Source organism: Pogoniulus pusillus, chromosome 36, assembly GCF_015220805.1.
Source record: "Pogoniulus pusillus isolate bPogPus1 chromosome 36, bPogPus1.pri, whole genome shotgun sequence".
Classification (NCBI taxonomy): Eukaryota; Metazoa; Chordata; class Aves; order Piciformes; family Lybiidae; genus Pogoniulus; species Pogoniulus pusillus.
The window spans coordinates 7,052,666-7,077,562 of record NC_087299.1 but is presented as its reverse complement, the minus strand read 5'-3'; the positions used below and the strand labels follow the sequence as shown (position 1 = coordinate 7,077,562).

The following is a 24,897-nucleotide window of genomic DNA, read 5'->3' as shown; positions in this document are numbered from 1 at the left end:
TTCATGGGACTTTGTCAGCTTCCCAAAGCAACAAGCACTTGTGTTGCTCTGAGAGAGCAAGTGAAGCTCTGACATTCTGACAGCTCCATGCTTTCAGACTCATTTTATATGAAGCTCAGACCAAGGACAGGTTTGTTACTAATTAGTGTGAAAAGTGACCAGGAAAAGATGTGTTCCCCAGTTCATACAAAAGCCTCTTTGGATACAAAGCCTCCCTCTGCATTTGTAGCCTCCCCATTTCAATCAGCCTTATTCCTTAAGAATTTATATCTGCACATGCACAGAGAAGGGAAATTTCCCCATGCTCACCTCACAGGGCCCCTTTGCCTCACCCAGTTCACTTTACCAACCTCATTGAGAGCACAATGCCAACACCAGAGCAAAACTTTCCACCTGTACTCTTGGTGTGAAACATCATGCCTGAAGCTTGGGAATAATACAGCAAATGTGAACTCAGAGAACAACCTGGGGAAAAATCACAGCTCTGCTTGCTGAGCCTTCACAGCTCTACCTGCTGAGCCTTCACACCTCTGCTTGCTGAGCCTTCACAGCTCTACCTGCTGAGCCTTCACACCTCTGCTTGCTGAGCCTTCACAGCTCTACCTGCTGAGCCTTCACACCTCTGCTTGCTGAGCCTTCACAGCTCTACCTGCTGAGCCTTCACACCTCTGCTTGCTGAGCCTTCACAGCTCTACTTGTTGGCCCTTTCTGGGGTACAGAGAAGGGCAATGAAGCCACTGAGGGGTTTGGAGAGCAGGTCTTACAAAGAGAGGCTAAGGGAGCTGGGGTTGTTTAGCCTGAAGAAGAGGCTGAGGGCAGACCTCATTGCTCTCTAGAACTCCCTGAAAGGATGGAGTGAGGTTGGTGTTGGCCTCTTCTCCCAACCACCTAACGACTGGACCAGAGCAAGTGGCCTTGAGCTGGCCTTGAGGTTGGGTATTAGGAAGAATTTCTTCACTGCAGGAGTGGTCAGGCATTGGAGCAGGTTACCCAGGCAGGTGGTGCAGTCCCCAACCCTGGAAGTGTTCAAAACCTGAGCAGATTGAGCACTCAGTTTTCCCAAGTTAGAAGAAGAGATGAGGCTCAGTTCCACAGGGATCAGTGGATAAAGCTGACTGGATCTGGGCAGGTCTCAGCTCAATGTGTCCACACTGAAGCAGTTCCCACCTTTTGCCACTTCACCTCGTTTGACATGAAGGCTGTAGCACACTGCTCACTTCCCTCTTGTGGGACAAGTGCTTCTTTCCCTTTGCTGACTATCCAGGGGCATCCTCATTGTCAGGGTGTGGAATTCTTTGTCTTTGCCTTCATACCAGCAGCTACAAAGAGGAGTTACTGCACAGCTTGGTGAGCTGGCAGGACTGTACTTAAGTCTTGGCTACTCTGCACAATCCTGCCTGGAGAACAAACCTCTGTAATGCAGTGCTCCACTGAATCTCCTCATCCTGCCTCTCTCTCAGCTACCAGAGCTGTAATTTTGGACTTATTTGAACAAGCCTCTACAGCACAAGATCAAACACTCTGCCTGCATTTCCTTCTTTCTGCAGGGAGAGGAGGATTTACCACCAGGCCATAATGACAAGCACACAACATCTGCCCCTGAAATAGCTGTGAACCAGGTGTCACAACCTCCCTGCCCTCCCTCCACCCCTCTTCCAATGCCTCTTCCAACATCTTACACCCAACTGTGCTGCAGACAAAGACAGGGAGCCTCAAGAAAAGAATGACTCTGCTGATGTGTGACTGTTCTTACCAAGAAGCCTTCAAATCCTTCTCCAGGATCTCTGCTTTTAATCTCTTTTAAGTGGCAGTTCAGGGCATAGTGCTGGGCTCTGCACTTTGGAGACCTGCTTCAGTCCAAACCAGCACACTGGTGGTTTAAATACAACACTACCATAGCCACAGAAGCACTGTGGCCATTAAAGAACAGATCCCACGAGCCCCACAGTGGTGCAGCAGTTGTCCTTGCTTTGTGCATGGCAACAAAACTCACCTCTTGCTCACATGAAGCTTGCTTCAGGTGAGAAGCCTGAACTGTTTGGAGAAGAGGCAATGGTTGCCTTGCTGGGTGAAATGTTCTTGCCTGAGCAGAGCTTAGACTGACAGGAGGAGGAGGAGGAGGTAATTTTATTCCATTTCTGTCTTGGTGGGGAAAGTATGAACTGGTTTGAGATCACTAGAAGGAAGAAACTCATGTGCTTGAACAGCATCACTTCAGCAATCCCAGAATCCCAGCATGGTGAGCACTGGAAGGGACCTTTCCAGATCACCTTGTCCAAACCCCCTGATAAAGCCCACAGCAGCTTGCCCAGGATCATAATGGCCAGGTGGGGTTGGAGTCACTCCAGAGAAGGAGACTGCACAACCTCTCTGGGAAACTTGTCCCAGTACTCAGGCACCCTCACAGCAAAGTTCTTCCTCACATTTAGGTGGAACTTCTTGGGTTCCATTCTGTGCCCACTGCCTCCTGTCCTATCACTGGGCACCACTGACAAGAGTCTGGCCCCATCCTCTTGCCCTTCACCCTTCAGATACTGATCAGCATTGAGCAGATGCCCTCTGGGGCTGCTCTTCTCCGGCTCAGCAGCCCCAAGGCTCTCAGCCTTTCCTCCTCACAGAGATGCTCCAGGCCCCTCACAGCATCTCTGTAGTCTCTGCTGGACTATCTCCAGCAGTTCCCTGTCTCTCTTGAACTGGGGAACCCAGAACTGGACACAATGCTCAACCTACAGTGCAACCTATGGGCCTAGAGAAGCCATTCAACACCTGCTAAAATCTGCACTGGCTGACACTGTCCCAAGCTTTCACACAGCACTCTCAGAACATTCTGCCTCCTTCTGTGATTCCCCAAAGGGCTCTGCAGCCAGGATCATGCAGCCAGCTCCCTGCTGCTGAGCAGTTTTCAGTCACTCAGGGTCAGTTAGAAGCTGGAAGGGTTAAATGGACAGAAGGACACCTGCCCTTAGCCACAGCAGGGATGTGACTTCTGGTTTGCTAACTGGAGGCAAATACTTTAGTGGGTGGAGCTGTGAATAAAGCCTCTGATGGCATCTCTTGGGCCCAACTATTCCATTTTCTGGACCATTTTAAACTCAATGGGTGGCACCCATTAATTCTTAATTAAACCTGGAAATTCTTGTCTGGCAACAAATAAAGAACCCAGGTTTGCTTTGATGTACAGACCAGAGGCAAGAGCTGAAGTTCTTTGGGTTGTATTTGTGCCTTGGCTTTATTTATGCAGAAAAAAGAACTGCAGAGCCAATGTGCTGCAGCTACACCAGGATAAAACACTCCCACTGCTCTAAACCACTCTGCTCTGGGGAGTCTTCACCTGCAGGGATGTGTCAAGCTCTGGGGTTCCAACACAAGAGAGACATGGACCTGATGAGGCAGGTCCAGGAGGCCACGGAGATGATCAGAGGGATGGAGAACCTTCCCTATAGGGTCAGGCTGAGAGAGTTGGGGCTGTTCAGCCTGGAGAAAAGAAGGCTCCAGGGAGACCTTAGAGCTGCATTTCAATATCTGAAAAGAACCTACAGGAAGGTTGGGGAGGGACCATTCAGAAGGGCCTGAGGGGATAGGACAAGGGGCAATGGTTTGAAACTGGAGCAGGGCAGAGTTAGGTTGAACATCAGGACGAAGTTCTGCACAGTGAGGGTGGGGAGACACTGGAACAGGTTGCCCAGGGATGTGGTTGAGGCCTCATCCCTGGAGACATTCAAGATCAGGCTTGATGTGGCCCTGGGCAGCCTGAGCTATCTGGAGGTGTCCCTGCTGTCTGCAGGGGGTTGGCCAAGATGCCCTTCTGAGGATCCCTTCTGACCTGCTGCAATCTGAGAAACCTCGGAGGATTTGGGCTGGGAGTTGCCAGTTTTAAAACACTAAAGTTCCCAAACTGTCTACACTGCAAAATCCCAACAGCTCATCCACCTTTAAACCAGCAGCCTTGAAAATGGAGTCACAGGCTCACAGGACATCAGGGGTTGGAAGGGACCCATGGAGATCATCAAGTCCAACCCCTCAGCCAGAGCAGGACCATCCAATCCAGCTCAGGGCACACAGGAACACATCCAGACAGGCATGGAAAGTCTTCAGGGAAGAAGACTCCACAATCTCTCTGGGCAGCCTGTGCCAGGGTTCTGGGACCCTTACAGGAGAGAAGTTGCCCCTTGTGCTGAGCTGGAACCTCCTGTGCTGCAGCTTCCATCCACTGCTGCTTGTCCTATCCCAGGGAGCAGTGAGCAGAGCCTGTCCCCTCTCCTGACCCCCAGCCCTCAGAGATATAGAAACATTTTTTAGATCCCCTCTCAGTCTTCTCTTCTCCAGCCTAAGCAGCCTCAGGTCCCTCAGCCTCACATCAGGAACTGCTCCAGTCCCCTCCTCATCCTCATATCCCTCTGCTGGACCTCTGCCCCTCTTCAAGTGAGGAGCCCAAAGCTGAAGGCAGTATAGAGCTCAGAACTGGGTGTGGTGTTAGTCCTCTCCCAGCTAATCACCCTCTAATCCCTCCAGAAAGTTCTGTACATCATCACAAAGCATCTCCCTGCCACTTCCCCGTGGGTTGTCCAGACCTCTTGGAGAACACTGAAGCTTCAAAGAGTTTCAAAGCCAATTACCCAATTAGTCCATTAAAATAATAACAGCCCCTGGAAAGCAGGCAAGAATGCAGCCAGGACTGATGCAAAAGGTGCTCTGACAAGGGAGCAGAAAAGAAATGGCTGCTCCTAGAAGGAAAAGGTGAGGGAAGGAAGCAGGACTCACCCTCCTCGTGCCCCTCTCTGTTCCTGCGGCGGTGCCTGTCTCGCCGGTGGCTAATGACTGACTCTGTTCCCGTCTCATTGTCCAGGCCGTCCCGGCTGCTGGCAGCGTTTGGGCTGTGAGGGAACAAAGAGGAAGAAAGAGTGGAGTCATCTCTTCAGGGGCTCTGTGATCAGAGCGGCTACGATCGGCAGCATGCTGCTTGACAAGGCACCAACCCTTAGGCTGATTAGCTGCAGGCTGAGGGCAGCACTGCAAGGTCCCCGGGCTGCTCTGCCCCCCCCAGGCTGCTCTGCTGCTCAACCTGCACTGCTGTGCTTGCCCTGCACTGCTCTGCTGCTTACCCTGCACTGCTGTGCTCGCCCTGCACTGCTCTGCTGCTTACCCTGCACTGCTGTGCTCACCTTGCATTGCTCTGCTCACCCTGCACTGCTCTGCTGCTCACCCTGCACTGCTGTGCTTGCCCTGCACTGCTCTGCTGCTCGCCCTGCACTGCTCTGCTGCTCACCCTGCACTGCTGTGCTCACCCTGCACTGCTCTGCTGCTCACCCTGCACTGCTGTGCTTGCCCTGCACTGCTCTGCTGCTCGCCCTGCACTGCTCTGCTGCTCACCCTGCACTGCTGTGCTTGCCCTGCACTGCTCTGCTGCTCACCCTGCACTGCTCTGCTGCTCACCCTGCACTGCTCTGCCCCCCCCAGGCTGCTCTGCTGCTTACCCTGCACTGCTGTGCTCACCCTGCACTGCTCTGCTGCTTACCCTGCACTGCTGTGCTTGCCCTGCACTGCTCTGCTGCTCACCCTGCACTGCTCTGCTGCTCACCCTGCACTGCTGTGCTCGCCCTGCACTGCTGTGCTGCTCACCCTGCATTGCTCTGCTCACCCTGCACTCCGCTGCCCACCCCAGGCTGCTCTGCTGCTCACCCTGCACTGCTCTGCTGCTCACCCTGCACTGCTCTGCCCACCCCACACTGCTCTGCCTACCCCAGGCTGCTCTGCTGCTCACCCTGCACTGCTCTGCCTACCCCAGGCTGCTCTGCTGCTCACCCTGCATTGCTGTGCTCACCCTGCACTGCCCTGCTGCTCATCTTGCACTGCTCTGCTGCTCACCCTGCACTGCTCTGCTGCTCACCCTGCACTGCTCTGCTGCTCACCCTGCACTGCACTGCTCTGCTGCTCACCCTGCACATTCTGTGCTTCTGTGCTCCACAACCTCCCTGGGCAACCTGTTCCAGAGTCTCCCCACTCTCACTGGAAAGAATTTCCTCCTAATCTCCAGTCTAAATCTCCTCTTCATCACCTTCATTCCAACCAGGTCATTCCATGAAGTGCACAGCATTCAGAGAGGAAGGAAACTGTGGTTGACAGACAACCCAAAAGCTGGCTGGAGCAGAAGGGAAGAAGGAGATGCTCTTTGTAACCCTGCTGAAGAGAAGTAGCTTAGCTACTCTGTTTTGCCCTCAGGCTCAGCCTGGGTTCTGCCTCTCTGCTAGATGTACATTTAAAAGCAACCTCGAAGCACTCACATGGAAGGAACTAGAAGAGCCTCTTGGAGTGCTGGCAAAGGCCACAGCTCACCTTAATGAATTAAACTGTGGAACTTGGTCTAAAGCTCCTTAAAGTGTCACAGTGCATGGCCTGGGGGGAGCTACAGCTCAGCACTGACAAGTTTCCCTTGCAAAGTTTCTGGGCACACTCTTCCTCCCCTACTCATGCAAAAAGGAATCCAAACTCATTCTCTGCATCTTGCTTACACCTGCTTTGTCCCACTTGTGCACACAGACTGCATAATGGCCATTATTAACATAGAATCATAGCATCAAGCAGGTTGGAAGAGAGCTCCAAGCTCAGCCAGCCCAACCTAGCACCCAGCACTGGTCACTCAACCAGACCATGGCACTAAGTGCCCCAGCCAGGCTGTTCTTGAACATCTCCAGGGACAGCAACTCCACCACCTCCCTGGCCAGCCCATGATGCTCACACCAAAGCAGCAGAGGCATTAATGCACTGCTCCTGGAATTCCACCAGGCTGGAGTGCTCTGCCATGCCCATTTTACAGCGGGAATTGGTGGTACCAAGTGGTCCCTTGGCCTCCTGTGGAAGCTGGACCCAGAGCTGGTGGCTGTGCCAGCATGTCTGTGGGGTGTCAGACTGAAGAGGGCTGCTGAGCAGCTTTCTGCACACCCACACACTCCCTGCTGCTGAGATGTGCTGACATGCCCACCCTGCCCGTTGGGAAATCCAGGCTGGCAGCCCAGGGCACAACTGAGTGCAGGCTTCCAGCCCCAGCAAAGCTGCCAAAATGCAAGTCTGCCTCGAAATGCTGCCACCAGTCTGCCTGCCTCTGGTGGCTCAGCCCAGGGCAATGGGAAGAGAGTGACAGCCTCCTAAGGACACCCTGGAGAGGCTCTGCCACCTCAGCAGCACCACCTGCTGAGCACCGCTGCTGCTGCTGCTGCTTCCCACCACGGAAGCCTTCCCAGGCTCAACTCACCTGCACAAAGGTGCTTCAGAGAATCACACCATCATACAACTGGCTTGCTTGGAAAAGCTCTCTAAGATCATCCAGTCCAACCTTCAACCCAATCCCACCATGCCCACCAAACCCTGTCTCCAAGTGCCATGGCCACAGGTTTCTTGACCACCTCCAGGGCTGGAGACTCCAGCACCTCCCTGGGCAGCCTGTGCCAATCCCTGACCACTCTTGCAGCAAAGACATTTTTCCTCATGTCCAACCTAAACCTTCCCTGGCACAATTTCAGGCCACTTCCTCTTGTTCATCACCTGAACCTAGGGAGAGGAGACCACCCCCATACCCTAACAAAGGGTGCAAAAGGCACCTCCCAGCTGCCCTCTTGCCTCTCTCATTGCTGAGCCAGTCAAACTCAATTCCACTTCCAGTGGGCATACCCAGGAGCTAAGAAGGGCAGCTCAGAGGTCACCATTCTCATGGCACCTCTACCACCAAAGCAGGAGCAGCCTCACCCATTCAGGTGAACATGGATTTGGCAAGCACTAAAAAGAAGCAGTGGAGCATGCAATACAAGATGGACTTCAAAAGGAAGGGGGAAAAGCAAAATTTCTTTGGATTTAATCAAGGAATGGCTTCATGGGAAAGGACTGAGTGAGTTAATCTGCTCTCTGCTCTGGAAATAGACTTTGCTCATCATTAGGCTGCTTTCTGGGTTGAAGAAGTAAGACACAGCAACAAAAACTACTTCAAAAAGTTGAAGGCATTTGATTGTGAAGAGAAGAACCCAAAATAAAAGCATTTAAGGAGAAAAAGCTGCAGCCCAGGAGAGCTCCCCACAAGCCAAATGCTTTACTATAGTTTAAAACAAGACAGAAAAAAGGAATGGGGGAGAAGGAATGAAGAGAATGTACAGGAATGAGCACACAAGCTCCTGGGATGCTCCTTCTGGCTCAGCAGGCCCTAGGGAAGTGATTTCACCCCTCTGGGGCTTCCCACATTTGTTCTGCAATATGGAGATGGAATCACCTGCAGCACTGCACTGACTGCTGCCAGGAATCACTGAATCACAGAATCAAGCAGGTTGGAAGAGACCTCCAAGCTCCTCCAGCCCAACCTAGCACCCAGCCCTGCCCAACCAACCAGACCATGGCACTAAGTGCCCCAGCCAGCCTTGGCTGCAACACCTCCAGGCACACAGACTCCACCACCTCCCTGGGCAGCCCATTCCAATGCCAATCACTCTCTCTGACAACAACTTCCTCCTAACATCCAGCCTGAACCTGCCCTGGCACAGCTTAAGGCTGTGTCCCCTTCTTCTGTCCCTGGCTGCCTGGCAGCAGAGCCCAACCCCACCTGGCTACAGCCTCCCTGCAGGCAGCTGCAGGCAGCAATGAGCTCTGCCCTGAGCCTCCTCTGCTGCAGGCTGCACACCCCCAGCTCCCTCAGCCTCTCCTCACAGGGCTCTGCTCCAGGCCCCTCCCCAGCCTTGCTGCCCTGCTCTGGGCACCTTCCAGCACCTCAACATCTCTCTGCAATTGAAGGTCCAAGGTTTTTACAACCCTGGAAGGTAGGAAGGTGCAGCAGCAGAGCACAGCTTGGATGGCATCAGTCTGAGCACACAGAGTAGCCAGCAGCGAGTGGCTGCACAAACACAGACCTGAGCCCAACTTCCAATGTCATTATTGCTTTACTTAAACTTTGATCTTGCAGCTCTGAGTGCAGGTGCAGGCCTGGAAGGACTGGTTGTGCTTGCAGCCCTCTCGACTGCGCTCCTAAAAGCCTCTGCCTGACAACACGAAGCAGCTCCTGAACACAGGAGGGCAGCAAAGCCCTTGCAAGACACAGCCGAGCAGGCTTAGGATTTCCCAGGATTGCCTGTCCCCACCTGAAGGCATCTGCCCATGATAGCTTCAGGCACAGCACTAAGGGCCCTGCCAGGCGACAGATATCTCAGGAGACAAAGGAAGCACAAGACTGCCAAGCAGCAAGTGACAGGGCAAAAGCAAACAGCCTCAAGTGGCAGCAGGGGAGAGTTAGGCTGCACAAGAGGAACAATTTCTTCCCCAGAAGGGTTGTCAAGGCCTGGCCCAGGCTGCCCAGGGCAGCAGTGGAGTCCCCATGCCTGGAGGGGTTTCATAGAATCACAGAACCAACCAGATGGGAAGAGAGCTCCAAGCTCAGCCAGCCCAACCTAGCACCCAGCCCTGCCCAACCAACCACACCATGGCACTAAGTGCCCCAGCCAGGCTTGGCTGCAACACCTCCAGGCACAGCCACTCCACCACCTCCCTGGGCAGCCCATTCCAATGCCAATCACTCTCTCTGACAACAACTTCCTAACAACATCCAGCCTGAACCTGCCCTGGCACAGCTTGAGCCTCTGTCCCCTTGTTCTGTTGCTTGGTGCCTGGCAGCAGAGCCCAACCCCACCTGGCTACAGCCTCCCTGCAGGCAGCTGCAGGCAGCAATGAGCTCTGCCCTGAGCCTCCTCTGCTGCAGGCTGCACACCCCCAGCTCCCTCAGCCTCTCCTCACAGGGCTCTGCTCCAGGCCCCTCCACAGCCTTGCTGCCCTGCTCTGGGCACCTTCCAGCACCTCAACATCTCTCTGCAATTCAGGAGCCCAGAACTGGACACAGCACTCCAGGGGTGGCCTGAGCAGTGCTGAGCACAGGGGCACAAGAACCTCCCTTGTCCTGCTGCCCACACTGCTCCTGAGCCAGCCCAGGATGCCATTGGCTCTGCTGCCCACCTGGGCACTGCTGCCTCCTCTGCAGCTCCTCTCTCCCAGCACCCCCAGCTCCCTCTCTGCCTGGCTGCTCTCAGCCACTCTGGCCCCAGCCTGTAGTGCTGCTTGGGGTTGTTGTGGCCAAAGTGTAGAACCCTGCACTTGGCCTTGTTCAGTCTCATCCCCTTGGCCTCTGCCCACCCATCCAGCCTGGCCAGGTCCCCCTGCAGGGCTCTGCTACCCTCCAACAGCTCCACTCCTGCTCCTAGCTTGGTGTCATCTGCAAACTCACTGCTGCTGGACTCAATCCCCTGGTCCAGATCATCAGTGAAGATACTGACCAGGACTGTGCCCAGCACTGATCCCTGGGGAACACCACCAGTGACTGGCTACCATTCACCACCACCCTCTGTACACACTGCTCAGATCTGCTGCCAGCCTTCTCCCCTCCAGACTGAACAGCCTCAGGGCTCTCCCTAAGAACCTTACTGGAATAACAGCAGAGGGTTTCTTTCTTCCTTCCCCTTTCAATTCCTTGCACTATTTTTGCCCCCAAATAACAGCAAGCAGCTGCTCTGCAGCAGCAGGGAGAAGTGTGGGGAAGAAAGAGGCAGGAAGTGCACATGCTCATAGTCTTGAGCTCTGTGGTAAAGGCTTGGACTTGATGATCTATGAGGTCTCTTCCAACCTTGATGATACTGTGATGCTGTGATGCTGGAGGTTAGAGGAGAGAGGGAGAAGAGGCAGGCTGGCCTTACTGGAAGGAAGGAGGGCGAGAGTCTCCGATGCCACCTGTCCTCTCGATGGGCGGCGGAAGGTCTGCGTGGCTCTCGGTGCACTGGGAGCCCGTGTCAGAGTGGGAGCTTTCAGCCAGGACCAGCTGTCAAGACAAAGGAGAGAGTTACACACACACTTGGACACTCTGACAGAAGGTGTCTTGGCCTTGCTCTCGCACTGAGAGATCTTAGCTGAGGGGTAGGTGTCAAGAGGAAGGTGCCAGTGGCGTGTGAGTGGTGCCCGCTGATAGGACAAGGGGGGATGGATACAAGTTGGCATACAGGAGGCTGCACCTCAGCAGGAGAGGAACATTCTGCTCTGTGAAGGTGCTGGAGCCCTGGAGCAGGCTGCCCAGAGAGGCTGTGGAGTCTCTTTAGGACAAGGAGCAATGGATGGAAGCTGCAGCACAGCAGGTTCCAGCTCAACACAAGGGGGAACTTCTTTTCTGGAAGGGTTCCAGAGCCTGGCACAGGCTGCCCAGAGAGGTTGTGGAGTCTCCTTCTCTGGAGACTTCCCAGGCCTGTCTGGATGTGTTCCTGTGTGCCCCCAGCTAGATTGGATGGTCCTGCTCTAGCAGGTGGGGTCGGACTCGATGATCTCCTTGAGTCCCTTCCAATCCCTGACATCCTGTGAGCCTTCTCTGGAGACTTTCAAGCCCCACCTGGATGTGTTCCTGTGTGACCTGTTCTAGGTGATCTTGCTTGGACTCAAATACCTTCAGAGGTCCCTTCCTACCCCTACCAGTATCTGATTTTATGACACACCCTGACAGAAGGTGCTCAGCCACTGCTTTGCTAAATCATCTGTGAGATCTAAGGGAAAGCAGAGGAAGCTCTTAGTGCCTGTGTGCAGGGACTGCTGCCAGGCTGCTGTTAATCAGGTTACATCCAATCTCAACATGAAAACCTGCTCAATACTCCTGCAGGCACCACAGACTGACTCCCATCCAAGCAGAGAAAAGCAGAGCAGGCAGGGAGTGCACTTGTGCTTGTGACTTGCCAGGAGAGCAGCAGAGGAGGCCACAAAGATGGTCAGAGGGATGGAGAACCTCCCCTGTGGGGACAGGCTGGGAGAGAGAGGAGAGGAGAGGAGAGGAGAGGAGAGGAGAGGAGAGGAGAGGAGAGGAGAGGAGAGGAGAGGAGAGGAGAGGAGAGGAGAGGAGAGGAGAGGAGAGGAGAGGAGAGGAGAGGAGAGGAGAGGAGAGGAGAGGAGAGGAGAGGAGCCCCCAGGGAGACCTGAGAGCAGCCTGCCAGTACCTAAAAGGAGCTACAGGAGAGCTGAGCAGGAACTTCTGACAGCAGCTTGGAGTGACAGGATGAGGAGCAATGACTTGGAGCTGGAAGAGGGCAGACTGATCCTGGAGATTAGGAAGAAATTCTGGACAGTGAGAGTGGTGAGACACTGGCACAGGCTGCCCAGGGAGGCTGTGGATGCTCCTTCCCTGGAGGTGTTCAAGACCAGGTTGGATGAAGCCTTGAGCAATCTGGGGCTAGTGGCAGATGTCCTTGCTCGTGGCAGGGGGGTTGGAACTGGATGATCTTCAAGGTCCCTTCCAACTCAAACCATTCTATAAATCTATGAAAGAGATTGCAGCTCTCAGTGGTTAATTCAGCAAAGCTCAATTCTATTATAGTCATTAGGGAGATGCTGGCTGCTAAAGAAGGGGATGGGGAAGGAGAGGGAACAGGACAGAAGGGGCTGGCGCTCAGGATGCAGTGTGCTACTCCTAGGAGCACAAACAACTGTGTGAAAGCAAACACAGAAAGGCTGTCAGAAAGGAACTGCCTGAAGACAAAACACTTCTCCAGCACCACATGGAGACAGCTGCATTATTCAAACTCTTATCACCAAAGCAAGAGCGACAGAGGAAAGACTGAAGGGGAAAATAAGATGAGCTCTCCTAATAACTTGCTAATTAAGGTTCCTTTCTTTCAGGTGGGGAAGTTAATGGGAGGTGTTTAGAAGGCATGGTGGAGCTGTAAGAGTGCTTCTGAGCCTGGCTCATCCCCTGAGGAATCTCTGTGCAGCTAACAAAATCAATGCAAGGGATGAAAAGAGACAAGAAAAGGGAGGCAGTGTGTGTAGGCAGGATCTCCACAGCCCCTCAGCCTTCCCACTCTAAACTGGATCAAGCTATGCAAACAAGCACCTGGCCCCACTGCTTTGAAAGCAGGAAAGCATCTTCCTTCTTTGGAGCCTTTCTGCTGATGGCAACACTGGTCTCAAAGCTGAGCTGGATGGCAATAAAATAGAGACAGAGAGGAGCCAACAAGATCAATCCTTTCCATATTTCAGGATATTTGTTCCTAGTATTGCCCTGCTCCTGGAGGAAGCAGCCCTGGTGATGCAGAGCTCCTCAGGAAAGCAAACTCACCAGCCTGATCAGGGCTGCACTGCCCAGCAGAAGCAGAATCCACTGCAGCAAAGCAGCTCCTTTGTGGATCTTGCCCCTGGGCTGTGATTTCCTGAAGGATAAGGCCTGGGTACCTGCTTCTGATTGACCTGCAGTGGGATTTAGAGTCACAAAGAGCCTGCTAGGTGACTGGCTAGGGCTGGGTGCTAGGTTGGACCGACTGAGCTTGGAGGTCTCTTCCAACCTGCTTGATTCCATGATTCATTTCCATTCTCAAAGGAAGAGGGCTGCAGACATCACTCACACTGAGCTTCCAGCTGCACCCAGGAGATGCACTTTCAAACCTGAATCACTTCACTGCCACTGAACTCAGATGTATCCCAACCCATGAAGAGCTAGAGGCAACATCTCCCTTTTCCAAGTAGCAACTTTCCAAGCTGCTTTCAGGGAAATGCTGTCCTCTTCCTTGACAAACTGTGGCAGAAATAAACCACTCCAAAATTCTGTCCCTTTAAGTGCAGAAGATAAATGCACCCTTGGGCTGCCACATGAGAGACTGCTCACTGTGTTTCCACCAGACAAAACAGTGTCAACCTCAGCTTCCTGGCCAGAAGCCAGCCCTGATAATTCTATTTCACCCATCAAGCTTCCCCTGCAGTAGCATTTTACTCCCTCTCTCGACTTGCACTGTGTGCTGCTGAGGAGCAAGCCTGTGGGCTGCAGAACAGCTGCTGGGTTGCCCCCCAAAGGACTGCATTTCAACATGGACTGGGGATGGCTTCCATGTGCTGCACATGGAGGAGGTTAAGAAAGAAGTGTGGAACTAATTGCAACTGTTGATTCAGGCCATTCCAGCAGACTGGATGCTCTTTGATATGACAGAGGCAGGCAGGATCCCTGTGGCTGTGGTTTAGAAGGGTTGTGGAGAACACCAGACAGAGAGTGGCAGCCACTGCAGAAATGAAGAGGACAATGCTGCTGAGCACATCTGTCACCTCTGCAGGAAGAACTGAGTCCTCTGACAGCCACTGCACACCTGTAAGGAGGAGCTGCTGTGTGTGCTGGAAGGACAGGAGCTTAACCTCAAGCTGGGAAGTAGAAGATCATAGAATCACAGAATGGACTGAGCTGGAAGGGACCTCCAAAGCTCATCCAGTCCAACCTCCCCCTGCACTCAGCTGGGACATCCTCCACTAGATCAGGCTGCTCAGAGTCTTGTCCAGCCTCACCTTCAATATTTGGAGAAGAGAAGGCTTTGAGAAGACCTTGGAGTAGCCTTCCAGTATCTGGAAGTGTCCAGCCTGATCTTCAATATCTGGAGAAGAGAACTGGCAGAGGGGAAATTGAAAGTGGATGTTAGGAAAGAGTCCTTTTCAGTGAGGGTGGTGAGACACTGGCACAGGTTGCCCAGGGAGGTTGTGGAGCACAGAAGCACCCAATGTGATCTTTGATCTTTGATCACATTGGGTGCTTCTGTGCTCCACAACCTCCCTGAAGGTGCTCAAGGCCAGGTTGGATGAGGCCTTGAGCATCCTGTTCCAGTGGGAGCTGTCCCTGCCTAAGGCAGGGGGTTGGAACTGGCTCATCCTTGAGGTCCCTTCCAACCTAAACCATTCCATGACCTCCTCAACTCCCTCCCTGGGCAACCTGTTGCAGTATTCCAGCACCCTCACGGTGCCATCTGTGAATCTCCAATGGAAGCAAAACTTAAGCTCCCCAGCCAGGGCCCAGGGAACATTTACTCCATGAGGAGAGCTTTGTTTTCTTCCCATCCTTGCTACTGATCTTCCAGGGAGGTTTGATTTCCTTTCTCCTGCTCTACAACACAGCCACTGCTGGTTTTCATTTGATTATGGCAAAGCCTTTTCCAAGGTTCACCACTCAGCAGACATCTTAAACTCACAGAAGCATGAAGCCAGCTCTGTTAAACATTCATGGCTGAGAAGACAGCAGCCAACAAGAACCAATCTGGGAAGGTGGAAGAGCAAACATTGGTACACTCTGCTCTCAGTGTTCTCCTCTGGCTAAATATTTATTAGTCTATCAGCATGAAAACTGCACTGGTTCAGTTCTGACTCCTCCTGAGAGCAGCAGCAGCTCTTGATGTTTCTCTCAGCTCAGGGAGGCTGCTCCCAGGAACTAAAGAAATACCCCACAAGGACCATTTGTGTTTCTGACAGCAGACTTCAGAACAGCCACATTCATCTCCAAGTTGAAAGTAATTACTGCCTATCAAGTCCCAGGCATCCCAAATCCCAAGTCAAAGCTTCACAGCCATGGTCCATTAGCCACAGGAAGGCTGCTCCCTGAGGACTGATTGCACAAAAGCACTGCCTGATGAGGCCCTTTATTCCACCAGGAATTCTGTCAGAGGCAAGGGGACTCCACACTGCTAGAAGGCTCTTTGCAGGCCTAGCAGGGACCTGATGTTTGGTTTAGCAACAAGAAACTGTCTGCAGTGCATTTGCCTGGGGTCTGCTCCAGACCTTGAGCAGGGACAGAACTGTCTGCATTTGCTTGGGGTCTGCTCCAACTCTAGACCAGGGACAGAACTGTCTGCATTTGCCTGGGGTCTGCTCCAACCCTTGAGCAGGGACAGAACTGTCTGCATCTGCTTGGGGTCTGCTCCAACCCTTGAGCAGGGACAGAACTGTCTGCATTTGCCTGGGGTCTGCTCCAACCCTTGAGCAGGGACAGAACTGTCTGCATCTGCTTGGGGTCTGCTCCAACCCTTGAGCAGGGACAGAACTGTCTGCATCTGCTTGGGGTCTGCTCCAACCCTTGAGCAGGGACAGAACTGTCTGCATTTGCCTGGGGTCTGCTCCAACTCTAGACCAGGGACAGAACTGTCTGCATTTGCCTGGGGTCTGCTCCAACCCTTGAGCAGGGACAGAACTGTCTGCATTTGCCTGGGGTCTGCTCCAACCCTTGAGCAGGGACAGAACTGTCTGCATCTGCTTGGGGTCTGCTCCAACCCTTGAGCAGGGACAGAACTGTCTGCATCTGCTTGGGGTCTGCTCCAACCCTTGAGCAGGGACAGAACTGTCTGCATTTGCCTGGGGTCTGCTCCAACCCTTGAGCAGGGACAGAACTGTCTGCATCTGCTTGGGGTCTGCTCCAACCCTTGAGCAGGGACAGAACTGTCTGCATTTGCCTGGGGTCTGCTCCAACTCTAGACCAGGGACAGAACTGTCTGCATCTGCTTGGGGTCTGCTCCAACCCCTGACCAGGGACAGAACTGTCTGCATTTGCCTGGGGTCTGCTCCAACTCTAGACCAGGGACAGAACTGTCTGCATCTGCTTGGGGTCTGCTCCAACCCCTGACCAGGGACAGAACTGTCTGCATTTGCCTGGGGTCTGCTCCAACTCTAGACCAGGGACAGTCAGGGAATACAAGAAGGAGCTGATCTAGCTTGGATAGCAGCTGTAACAGGCTAAAAGGAGCAACCTGAACCACAACAACTCCTGAGGAAGAGGGAGAGGAAAAGGAAGGTGCTCAGAGAAGCTGTGGAGGCTCCATGCCTGGGAAGTGTTGAAAGCTAGGCTGGGTGAGGCCTTGAGCAACCTGGGCTAGTGTGGGGTGTCCCTGTCCATGGCAGGAGGGTTGGAACTGGGTGATCTTTAAGGTCCCTTCCAACCCAACCCCATCTGTGATTCTGTGTCAACCTGACTGCTTCTTCCCCATCTCTTTCCCACGTTGATCCCAGCACTCCAGCTGCCCCTCAGGGGAATTTCATTCTCCTATACCAGAACTCAGATCCATCCTTAGTAACTCATTCAAGCTTAGGAATGTTTGGAGCTCTCCCACTTCCCTTCTTTATAAGCTCCAAATCTTATGGAAGAAGATACACAGTTGTGTGAATGTCCTCTGACTGTGGGTCAGGTTTCATGCACAGCTCTTTATTTCCTCCTGGGTGACAATTCAGGTGATCAGCAGATCACAGAATCAGGCAGGGCTGGAAGGGACCACAAGGAGCAGCCAGTCCCAACCCCCTGCCATGCCCAGGGACACCCTACCCTAGAGCAGGCTGCACACAGCCTCAGCCAGCCTGGCCTCAAACACCTCCAGCCATGGGCCCTCAACCACCTCCCTGGGCAACCCATTCCAGCCTCTCACCACTCTCCTGATGAAGAATTTCTTCCTAACACCCACTCTGAACCTACCCATTTCCAGCTTTGCTCCATTCCCCCCACTCCTGGCACTCTCTGAAAGCCTCAAAAGTCCCTCCCCAGCTTTTTTGTAGCCCCCTTCAGGTCCTGCAAGGCCACAAGAAGGTCACCTGGGAGCCTCCTCTGCTCCAGCCTGCACAGCCCCAACTCTTTCAGTCTGTGCTCACAGCAGAGCTGCTGCAGCCTCTGAGCATCCTCCTGGCCCTGCTCTGGACACTCTCCAGCATCTCCACATCCTTCTTGTAACGGAGGCTCCAGAACTGGATGCAGATGAATGAGTGTGTGAGGAGAACCATCTGAGAGGAGAAGAAACAGGTCCTGAAATCAGCTCATTTTATGCAGAGGAGATCATCAAGGATCTGCTTCTGTGCATTTTTCATTCACTGCCTAATTTCTGTGCCAAGAGGCAACAATGCACTTAGCTGAAGATCATTTCCCAGCCCTAAAGCTGCTGTGGAGAACACCTCAATGGTTCTAGCCCAACAATGTTCATTGCAATTGCAAATGCAGCATCTAAAACGGGACAAGTGTGATCTGCTGGCACCCAGATAACAGAGAAGAGAGAAAAAAGCCTCTCAGAAGCTATGACATCACTGGCAGCCAATAGCAGTAATGCACATTCCCAGCAGCCAGTCAGGGAATTGCTCCCAGATGTTGCAAAGCCTTCCTAAAAACCACAGATAGCAGCCAGCCAGCTGCAAGCTGCTGGCCCAGGCCACTCGCCTGTGTCCCACCTGGCACCCACCACAGGCCAATTCTGTCCACATTCCCAGTTCTACTGGGAGGATACTGAGCAAAGAGAAGACAAAAACATGTGAAGCCTGTGCAAAAGGCCTGAAGCAGTGCAACAGGCTGGGGCCAGAGTGGCTGAGAGCAGCCAGGCACAGAGGGAGCTGGGGGTGCTGGGAGAGAGGAGCTGAAGAGGAGGCAGCAGTGTGCCCAGGTGGGCAGCAGAGCCAATGGCATCCTGGGCTGGCTCAGGAGCAGTGTGGGCAGCAGGACAAGAGAGGTTCTTGTGCCCCTGTGCTCAGCACTGCTCAGGCCACACCTTGAGTGCTGTGTCCAGTTCTGGGCTCCTGAATTCCAGAGAGATGTTGAGGTGCTGGAAGGTGTCCAGAGAAGGGCAGCAAGGCTGGGGAGGGGCCTGGAGCACAGCCCTGTGAGGAGAGGCTGAGGGGGCTGGGGCACTTAGTGCCATGGTCTGGTTGTTTGGGCAGGGCTGGGTGCTAGGTTGGGCTGGCTGAGCTTGGAGCTCTCTGCCAACCTGGCTGATTCTATGACTCTGTGACTCTAAGGGAAACTGTTCTCCTCCATACAAGCTGGGATTTTACATCCCAGTTGCCCCAGCCACAACACCCCAACTATTCCACTCAGGTCAACCAAATAACCCCCCAAATTCCTAACAAAGACCAAAACCCACAACCAAAGAAACCCCCAAATTCCTAACCAACAAAACAAGACCAAAACCCCAACAAATAAACCCCCAAATTCCTAACAAACAAAACAAGACCAAAACCCCAACAAATAAACCAACCAAAAGCCCAACAAACAAAAACCCAACAGACAAATAAAGCCAAGACAAAACCAAACCCCACCCTGAAACCAAAAAGACAAGATCTAAAATACAGAAGAGGCAAACAGGCCACAGGAGGGATGAAGAGGAGGTTTAAACAGCTAATTAGCAGTGATTCTGATTCAACACTAAGTACACTGAGTTCCCAGGGCAGCAGCAGAAAGCAACTGAAGATTTGCAGATCCTCCCTTGAACATTTTCTCCTATGGAAATCAGTCCTGCATATGACACTGAGATCAAAGTTCCTGCCTATGACAAATAGAAGGATTCAAATGGCAGGCAAAAGGATGAAAATCTCCAGGATCTCAATGTCAGTCATCTTCTGAACTTCAAAGTAGCCTCTGCAGCAGGCAAGAGGAGAGCTGTGAGGGAAGAACCAGCCAAGCTGCATGGTGGAGACTCCATCTCTGCAGAGATCCCAAACCCACCCAGACACTGTGATCCTGGGGTAAGCTGCTTGGGGTTGCTTCTACTTCTGCATGGGGAGTTGGCCTGGATGATCTCCAGAGGTCCCTTCCAACCTCCACCATGCTGTGACTCTGTGGAATTCTGGGATTCTGTGTGTGCTCTCTGTGTTCCAACCCCAAACAGTTGGGGCTGTTCAGTCTGCAGAGAAGAGGGCTCCCAGGTGACCTTCTTGTGGCCTTTTAGTATCTGAAGGGGGCTACAGGAAAGCTGAGGAGGGACTTTTTAGGCTGTCAGGGAGATAGGACTGGGGGGGGGATGGAACAAAGCTGGAAATGGGGAGAGTCAGACTGGATGCAAGGAAGAAGTTCTTCAGCATGAGGGTAGTGAGAGCCTGGAAGGAGTTGCCCAGGGAGGTGGTGGAAGCCTCATCCCTGGGAGTGTTTAAGGCCAGGCTGGATGAGGCTGTGGCCAGCCTGATCTAGAGTGAGGTGTCCCTGCCCATGGCAGGGGGGTTGGAAGTGGCTGATCCTTGTGGTCCCTTCCAGCCCTGATTCTATGATTCTACACACCTCACCCCCCCACACACAGAGGTGCACTGAAGAAATTTAGTGAGCACAACAACCACCAGAGATGGATTTGTGAGGGAACCCCAAGCTGTCTGCTCCCAGCTGATGCACATTTTCTGACCCAGCAGACAAAGAAAGCCAAAAGAGGAAACAGCCCTGCCCAAACCAGGTAAAGAGCAAGGCTGGATCTGTGCAGTTCCAGTGCCCAGCATATGAAAGGCTTGGAAGCTGTGAACAATGAACTTCCAGAAAGACTTACAGACAACTCCTCCAGTAATTAGCTGCAAGCAGAGGCAGAGAATCACTGCAACTTGCTGGATGTTAGTCTGGAGTCATTTGCAACTCCTAAGTGCAGGTCAGACACAGATGCTGCAGCTGATTGCTCAGCAGGGTGACTACAAGCCCCTGGCAACATCACCTGCAGAAGGTGCAGCAGAGCATGGCTGAGAGCTGAGAACTGGGTGCAAACTGGTGAGACCTCCATAGAAATCTGGAAACAAGGTGATGGGTGGGATGGGAGCAGGGTCTAAGCCTTCTGAAGCAATTTATCTATCACAGATTCACAGAATGGACTGGGTTGGAAGGGAGCTTAAAGCTCAGCCAGTTCAAACCCACTGCCACAGGCAGGGACACCTCCCACCAGCCCAGGCTGCTCAAAGCCTCATCCAACCTGACCTTGAACACCTTTAGGGAGGGAGCAGCCACAACCTCCCTGGGCAACCTGTGCCAGTGCCTCCCCACCCTCACTGTAAACAATTTCTTCCTAATCTCCAGTGTAAATCAAACCAATTTCTGCCAGTGTAAATCAAATCCATTTCCTTCTAATCTCCAGTGTAGATCAAACCAATTTCTTCCAGTGTAAATCAAATAATTTTCTTCCAGTGTAAATCAAATCAATTTCTTCCTAATCTCCAGTGTAAATCAAATCAATTTCTGCCAGTGTAAATCAAATCAATTTCTTCCTAATCTCCAGTGTAAATCAAATCAATTTCTGCCAGTGTAAATCAAATCAATTTCTTCCTAATCTCCAGTGTAAATCAAATCAATTTCTGGCAGTGTAAATCAAATCAATTTCTTCCTAATCTCCAGTGTAAATCAAATCAATTCTTCCAGTGTAAATCAAATCAATTTCTTCCCAATCTCCAGTGTAAATCAAATCAATTTCTGCCAGTGTAAATCAAATCAATTTCCTTCTAATCTCCAGTGTAAATCAAATCAATTCTTCCAGTGTAAATCAAATCAATTTCTTCCCAATCTCCAGTGTAAATCAAATCCAGAGCAACTTCTTAGCTCTGCACACCTCTGTGCACTTCAACTTTTAAAACAGGCAACTTAAGTGAGAGGAGAGAATGAAACCTCAAATCTTTTGCTTCCATCCAATTTGAGATTCAAGACACTTCCTTAAAAATCAGGATCCACATCTCTGCTGCTCTGCCTACTGTAGCAAACAACACAGCCAGGAGCCAACGTACCCAGGACACCACTCTTCCATTGAAGCAAGGTAGCTTTGCATTGTCATCTGAGATCTCCTCCTTTACCACCCTGTGGAAAAAGAAAAACACAAGGAAGGAAATTGAGAGTTTGAAATCACAGAAGGGACAGAGATTTTAGTTCAGTGCTCCAGGAAAAAGAGACATTTTCACTCAGCTGCTATCAAGGCTTTCGGGCTGAAGGAATTCTTGACTGTTAGAACAAAGGAAGCAAGTGCCAATAAAGGGTAGAGCAGGACCTTGCCAGTCAACCATCCCAAATTAGTAGGCTCAAAAGTAATTAGAAGCATCTTTGCCACTTCAGAGTCTTCCATCTCGGTTTTGAAAGACCTGCTGCTGATCACAGTCCCACTCAGCTGTGCAGTCTCTGTGTCAGAGATCACAGATCACAAGTCGAGGCCACTCTGCTGGCAAACAAAAGACCTTTACCTTTGCTCCCCAAGCTGGATTTGGAGGCAAAGCACAGCACATTCCCCACCAAACACAGCACATTCCTCACCAAGGCACTCAAGGAGCTGTGGTCAAGTTCTTCACTGAGAGAGTGATTGGCATTGGAATGGGCTGCCCAGGGAGGTGGTGGAGTGGCTGTGCCTGGAGGTGTTCAAGAACAGACTGGATGAGGTCACTTAGTGCCCTGGTCTGGATGACTGGACAGGGCTGGGTGCTAGGTTGGACTGGCAGAGCTTGGAGCTCTCTTCCAACCTGCTTGATTAATTCTATTCTGCTCTCTGATTCTATTCTCTGAACCCTCATCTGCCACTCTGCCTCGGTGAGACCCCACCTGCAGCACTGTGCCCAGCATTAATGGGACCCCAACATAACAGAGATAGGGACCTGCTGGAGTGGCTCCAGGGGAGGCCACAGAGATGATGAGAGGCCTGGAGAATCTCCCCTGTGGAGACAGGCTGGGAGAGTTGGGATTGTTCAGCCTGGAGAAGAGAAGGCTCCAGGGAGACCTCAGAGCAGCCTGCCAGTACCTGAAGGGGCTACAGGAGAGCTGGGGAGGGACTTTCAACAAGGGCTGGGAGTGATGGGATGAGAGGGAATGGATCAAAGCTTGAGGAGGGCAGATTGAGATGGAGACTAGGAAGAAATTCTCTGCAGTCAGGGTGGTAAGACACTGGCACAGGTTGCCCAGAGAGGTTGTGGATGCCCCTCCCTAGACCAGGACCAGGCTGGATGAGGCCCTGAGCAACCTGGACTAGTGGGAGGTATCTCTGCCCATGGCAGAGGGTTGGAAGTGGATCACCTTTAAACTCCCCTTCCAATCCAACCCATTCTATGATTCTGTGAATCTCTGAGCCTCCAAAGCTTTAAAAAAAGCCAAGCTGAAGTTGAGCCAAACTCAATACAAATTTGTGGTTCCACAACCACATTTTCCTTTATTTATATTTTTGTCTTTCTTGTTGCTGTCTAAAACAAACCAAACCAAAAAACCCACAACAGCCACAAAGCAACTGACTGTGCATGAAACAGAGCCAGATTATCAGGGGCAAAAAAGATGGTGAGGAAGGAGAAGAGAGAAGAGCAAATGGACAGAGAGTTTCTTCCCATCTTCCTTTGGGAATATGAGGAATAAATAACACCACTAACACCTGCAGTGTTGGCACAGGAGAACCCATTCCTGAGAGAAGGAATGAACAAGTTGTCAGTGCATCAGGGCTTGAGATCCATGCAACTGTTTGAATCCTGTCTGCACTTAGGCTTTGCAGCTCCCAAATGACAGGTCTGAGAGCTTCACTGGGCTCTCAGAGGGCTTTAGAGCACTGAGGATCTGCTGCTTTCTTCTTAATTAGATTTTATCTAGTCCTAAAAGACTAAACCCAGTAATGAAATCCTGCAGTCTGTTTCCTGTTGCTGAAAGGTGAAGGGAGGACAAATGTGTTTGGGGCTAAATATTTTAACATGGTTTGGTTTAAACCCCCAATAATAGAAGAGGGATGAAAACTGCCTGATACTGTACTGCTGGCCATGAACAATGCAAATCATGTGGAGAAAGAGGGGAGTGTTACAGAATCACAGAGTCAAGCAGGCTGGAAGAGAGCTCCAAGCTCAGCCAGCCCAACCTAGCACCCAGCCCTGCCCAACCAACCAGACCATGGCACTAAGTGCCCCAGCCAGGCTTGGCTGCAACACCTCCAGCCACAGCCACTCCACCACCTCCCTGGGCAGCCCATTCCAATGCCAATCACTCTCTCTGACAACAACTTCCTCCTAACACCCAGTCTAGACCTCCCCTGACACAGCTTGAGACTGTGTCCCCTTCTTCTGTTGCTGCTTGCCTGGCAGCAGAGCCCAACCCCACCTGGCTACAGCCTCCCTTCAGGCAGCTGCAGGCAGCAATGAGCTCTGCCCTGAGCCTCCTCTGCTGCAGGCTGCACCCCCCCAGCTCCCTCAGCCTCTCCTCACAGGGCTGTGCTCCAGGCCCCTCCCCAGCCTTGCTGCCCTTCTCCAAACACCTTCCAGCACCTCAACATCTCTCTGCAATTCAGGAGCCCAGAACTGGAGACAGCACTCCAGGGGTGGCCTGAGCAGTGCTGAGCACAGGGGCAGAAGAACCTCCCTTGTCCTGCTGCCCACACTGCTCCTGAGCCAGCCCAGGATGCCATTGGCTCTGCTGCCCACCTGGGCACTGCTGCCTCCTCTTCAGTTCCTCTATCCCAGCACCCCCAGCTCCCTCTCTGCCTGGCTGCTCTGTCCCCAGCCTGTAGTGCTGCTTGGGGTTGTTGTGGCCACAGTGCAGAACCCTGCACTTGGCCTTGTTCAGTCTCATCCCATTGGCCTCTGCCCACCCATGCAGCCTGGCCAGGTCCCTCCGCAGGGCTCTGCTACCCTCCAACAGATCAATACCTGCTCCTAATTCAGTGTCATCTGCCAACTTGGTGTCCCTGCACAGGCTGGTGCAGCTGCCCTGGTGGTGTGAAGCGAAGCCCTCTGCAGCCACTGCTGCCGACCCACCGCGCTCCAGGGCAGCGTTCACCTTCTGCTGCAGCTAAAGGGAACAACTTCCAGATCTGTTGCAACTTGAACGACTAAATTTAGCCTTGAGCTATGAGGCAAGAGAATGACAGAGTGTAATTCCCAGCTTGCTTTGGGTAGCAATCAACAGTGCCAAGAACATCAAAGCGAGCAGCAGTCACTAATTCCAAATCTCACTGTTTTACAAATCATTGTTTGTAGCACAGAGGCAGCTGCCTTCAGCTGGCAGCAAGGAGAAGCAGTGGAGAGAAGGCAGGAAAGGAATTATGAATGGTTGCAGCCATCAGCTTCAGTCTGAGGACAGCTTTTACATCTAAGAGGATGGTTTCTGCTCTGTGAGAGCTTAGAAGCAAGGGCAGAGGGAGACCCACGGCCCTGTCTGCTTCTGGAACACTCCAAGGTTTGCACAGGCACAGAATGGGTTGGGTTGGAAGGGAGCTTAAAGCTCAGCCAGTTCCAAGTCCCTGCCATGGGCAGGGACACCTCTCACCAGCCCAGGGTAATCAAGGCCTCATCCAACCTGGCCCTGAACATCTCCAAGGAGGGGACATCCACAACCTCCTTGGGCAACCTGTGCCAGTGTCTCCCCACCCTCACTGCAAAGAGTTCCCTTCTCATCTCCAGTCT

General features: G+C 52.5%; 1 protein-coding gene across 5 annotated transcripts in view; it reads right to left on the bottom strand.

The window, feature by feature from the left end:
* Nucleotides 1-24,897, bottom strand: part of DVL1 (dishevelled segment polarity protein 1) — a 107,850-nt gene that overhangs the window by 46,531 nt on the left and 36,422 nt on the right. For all 5 annotated transcript variants that reach the window (XM_064172106.1, XM_064172109.1, XM_064172107.1 and 2 more), the window contains exons 2-4: nt 21,274-21,343; nt 10,713-10,834; nt 4,762-4,874 (exon numbers count right to left, since the gene is read on the bottom strand). In XM_064172106.1, the coding sequence (XP_064028176.1) occupies nt 4,762-4,874; nt 10,713-10,834; nt 21,274-21,343 (305 nt within the window). The remainder of the gene's footprint in view (nt 1-4,761; nt 4,875-10,712; nt 10,835-21,273; nt 21,344-24,897) is intronic.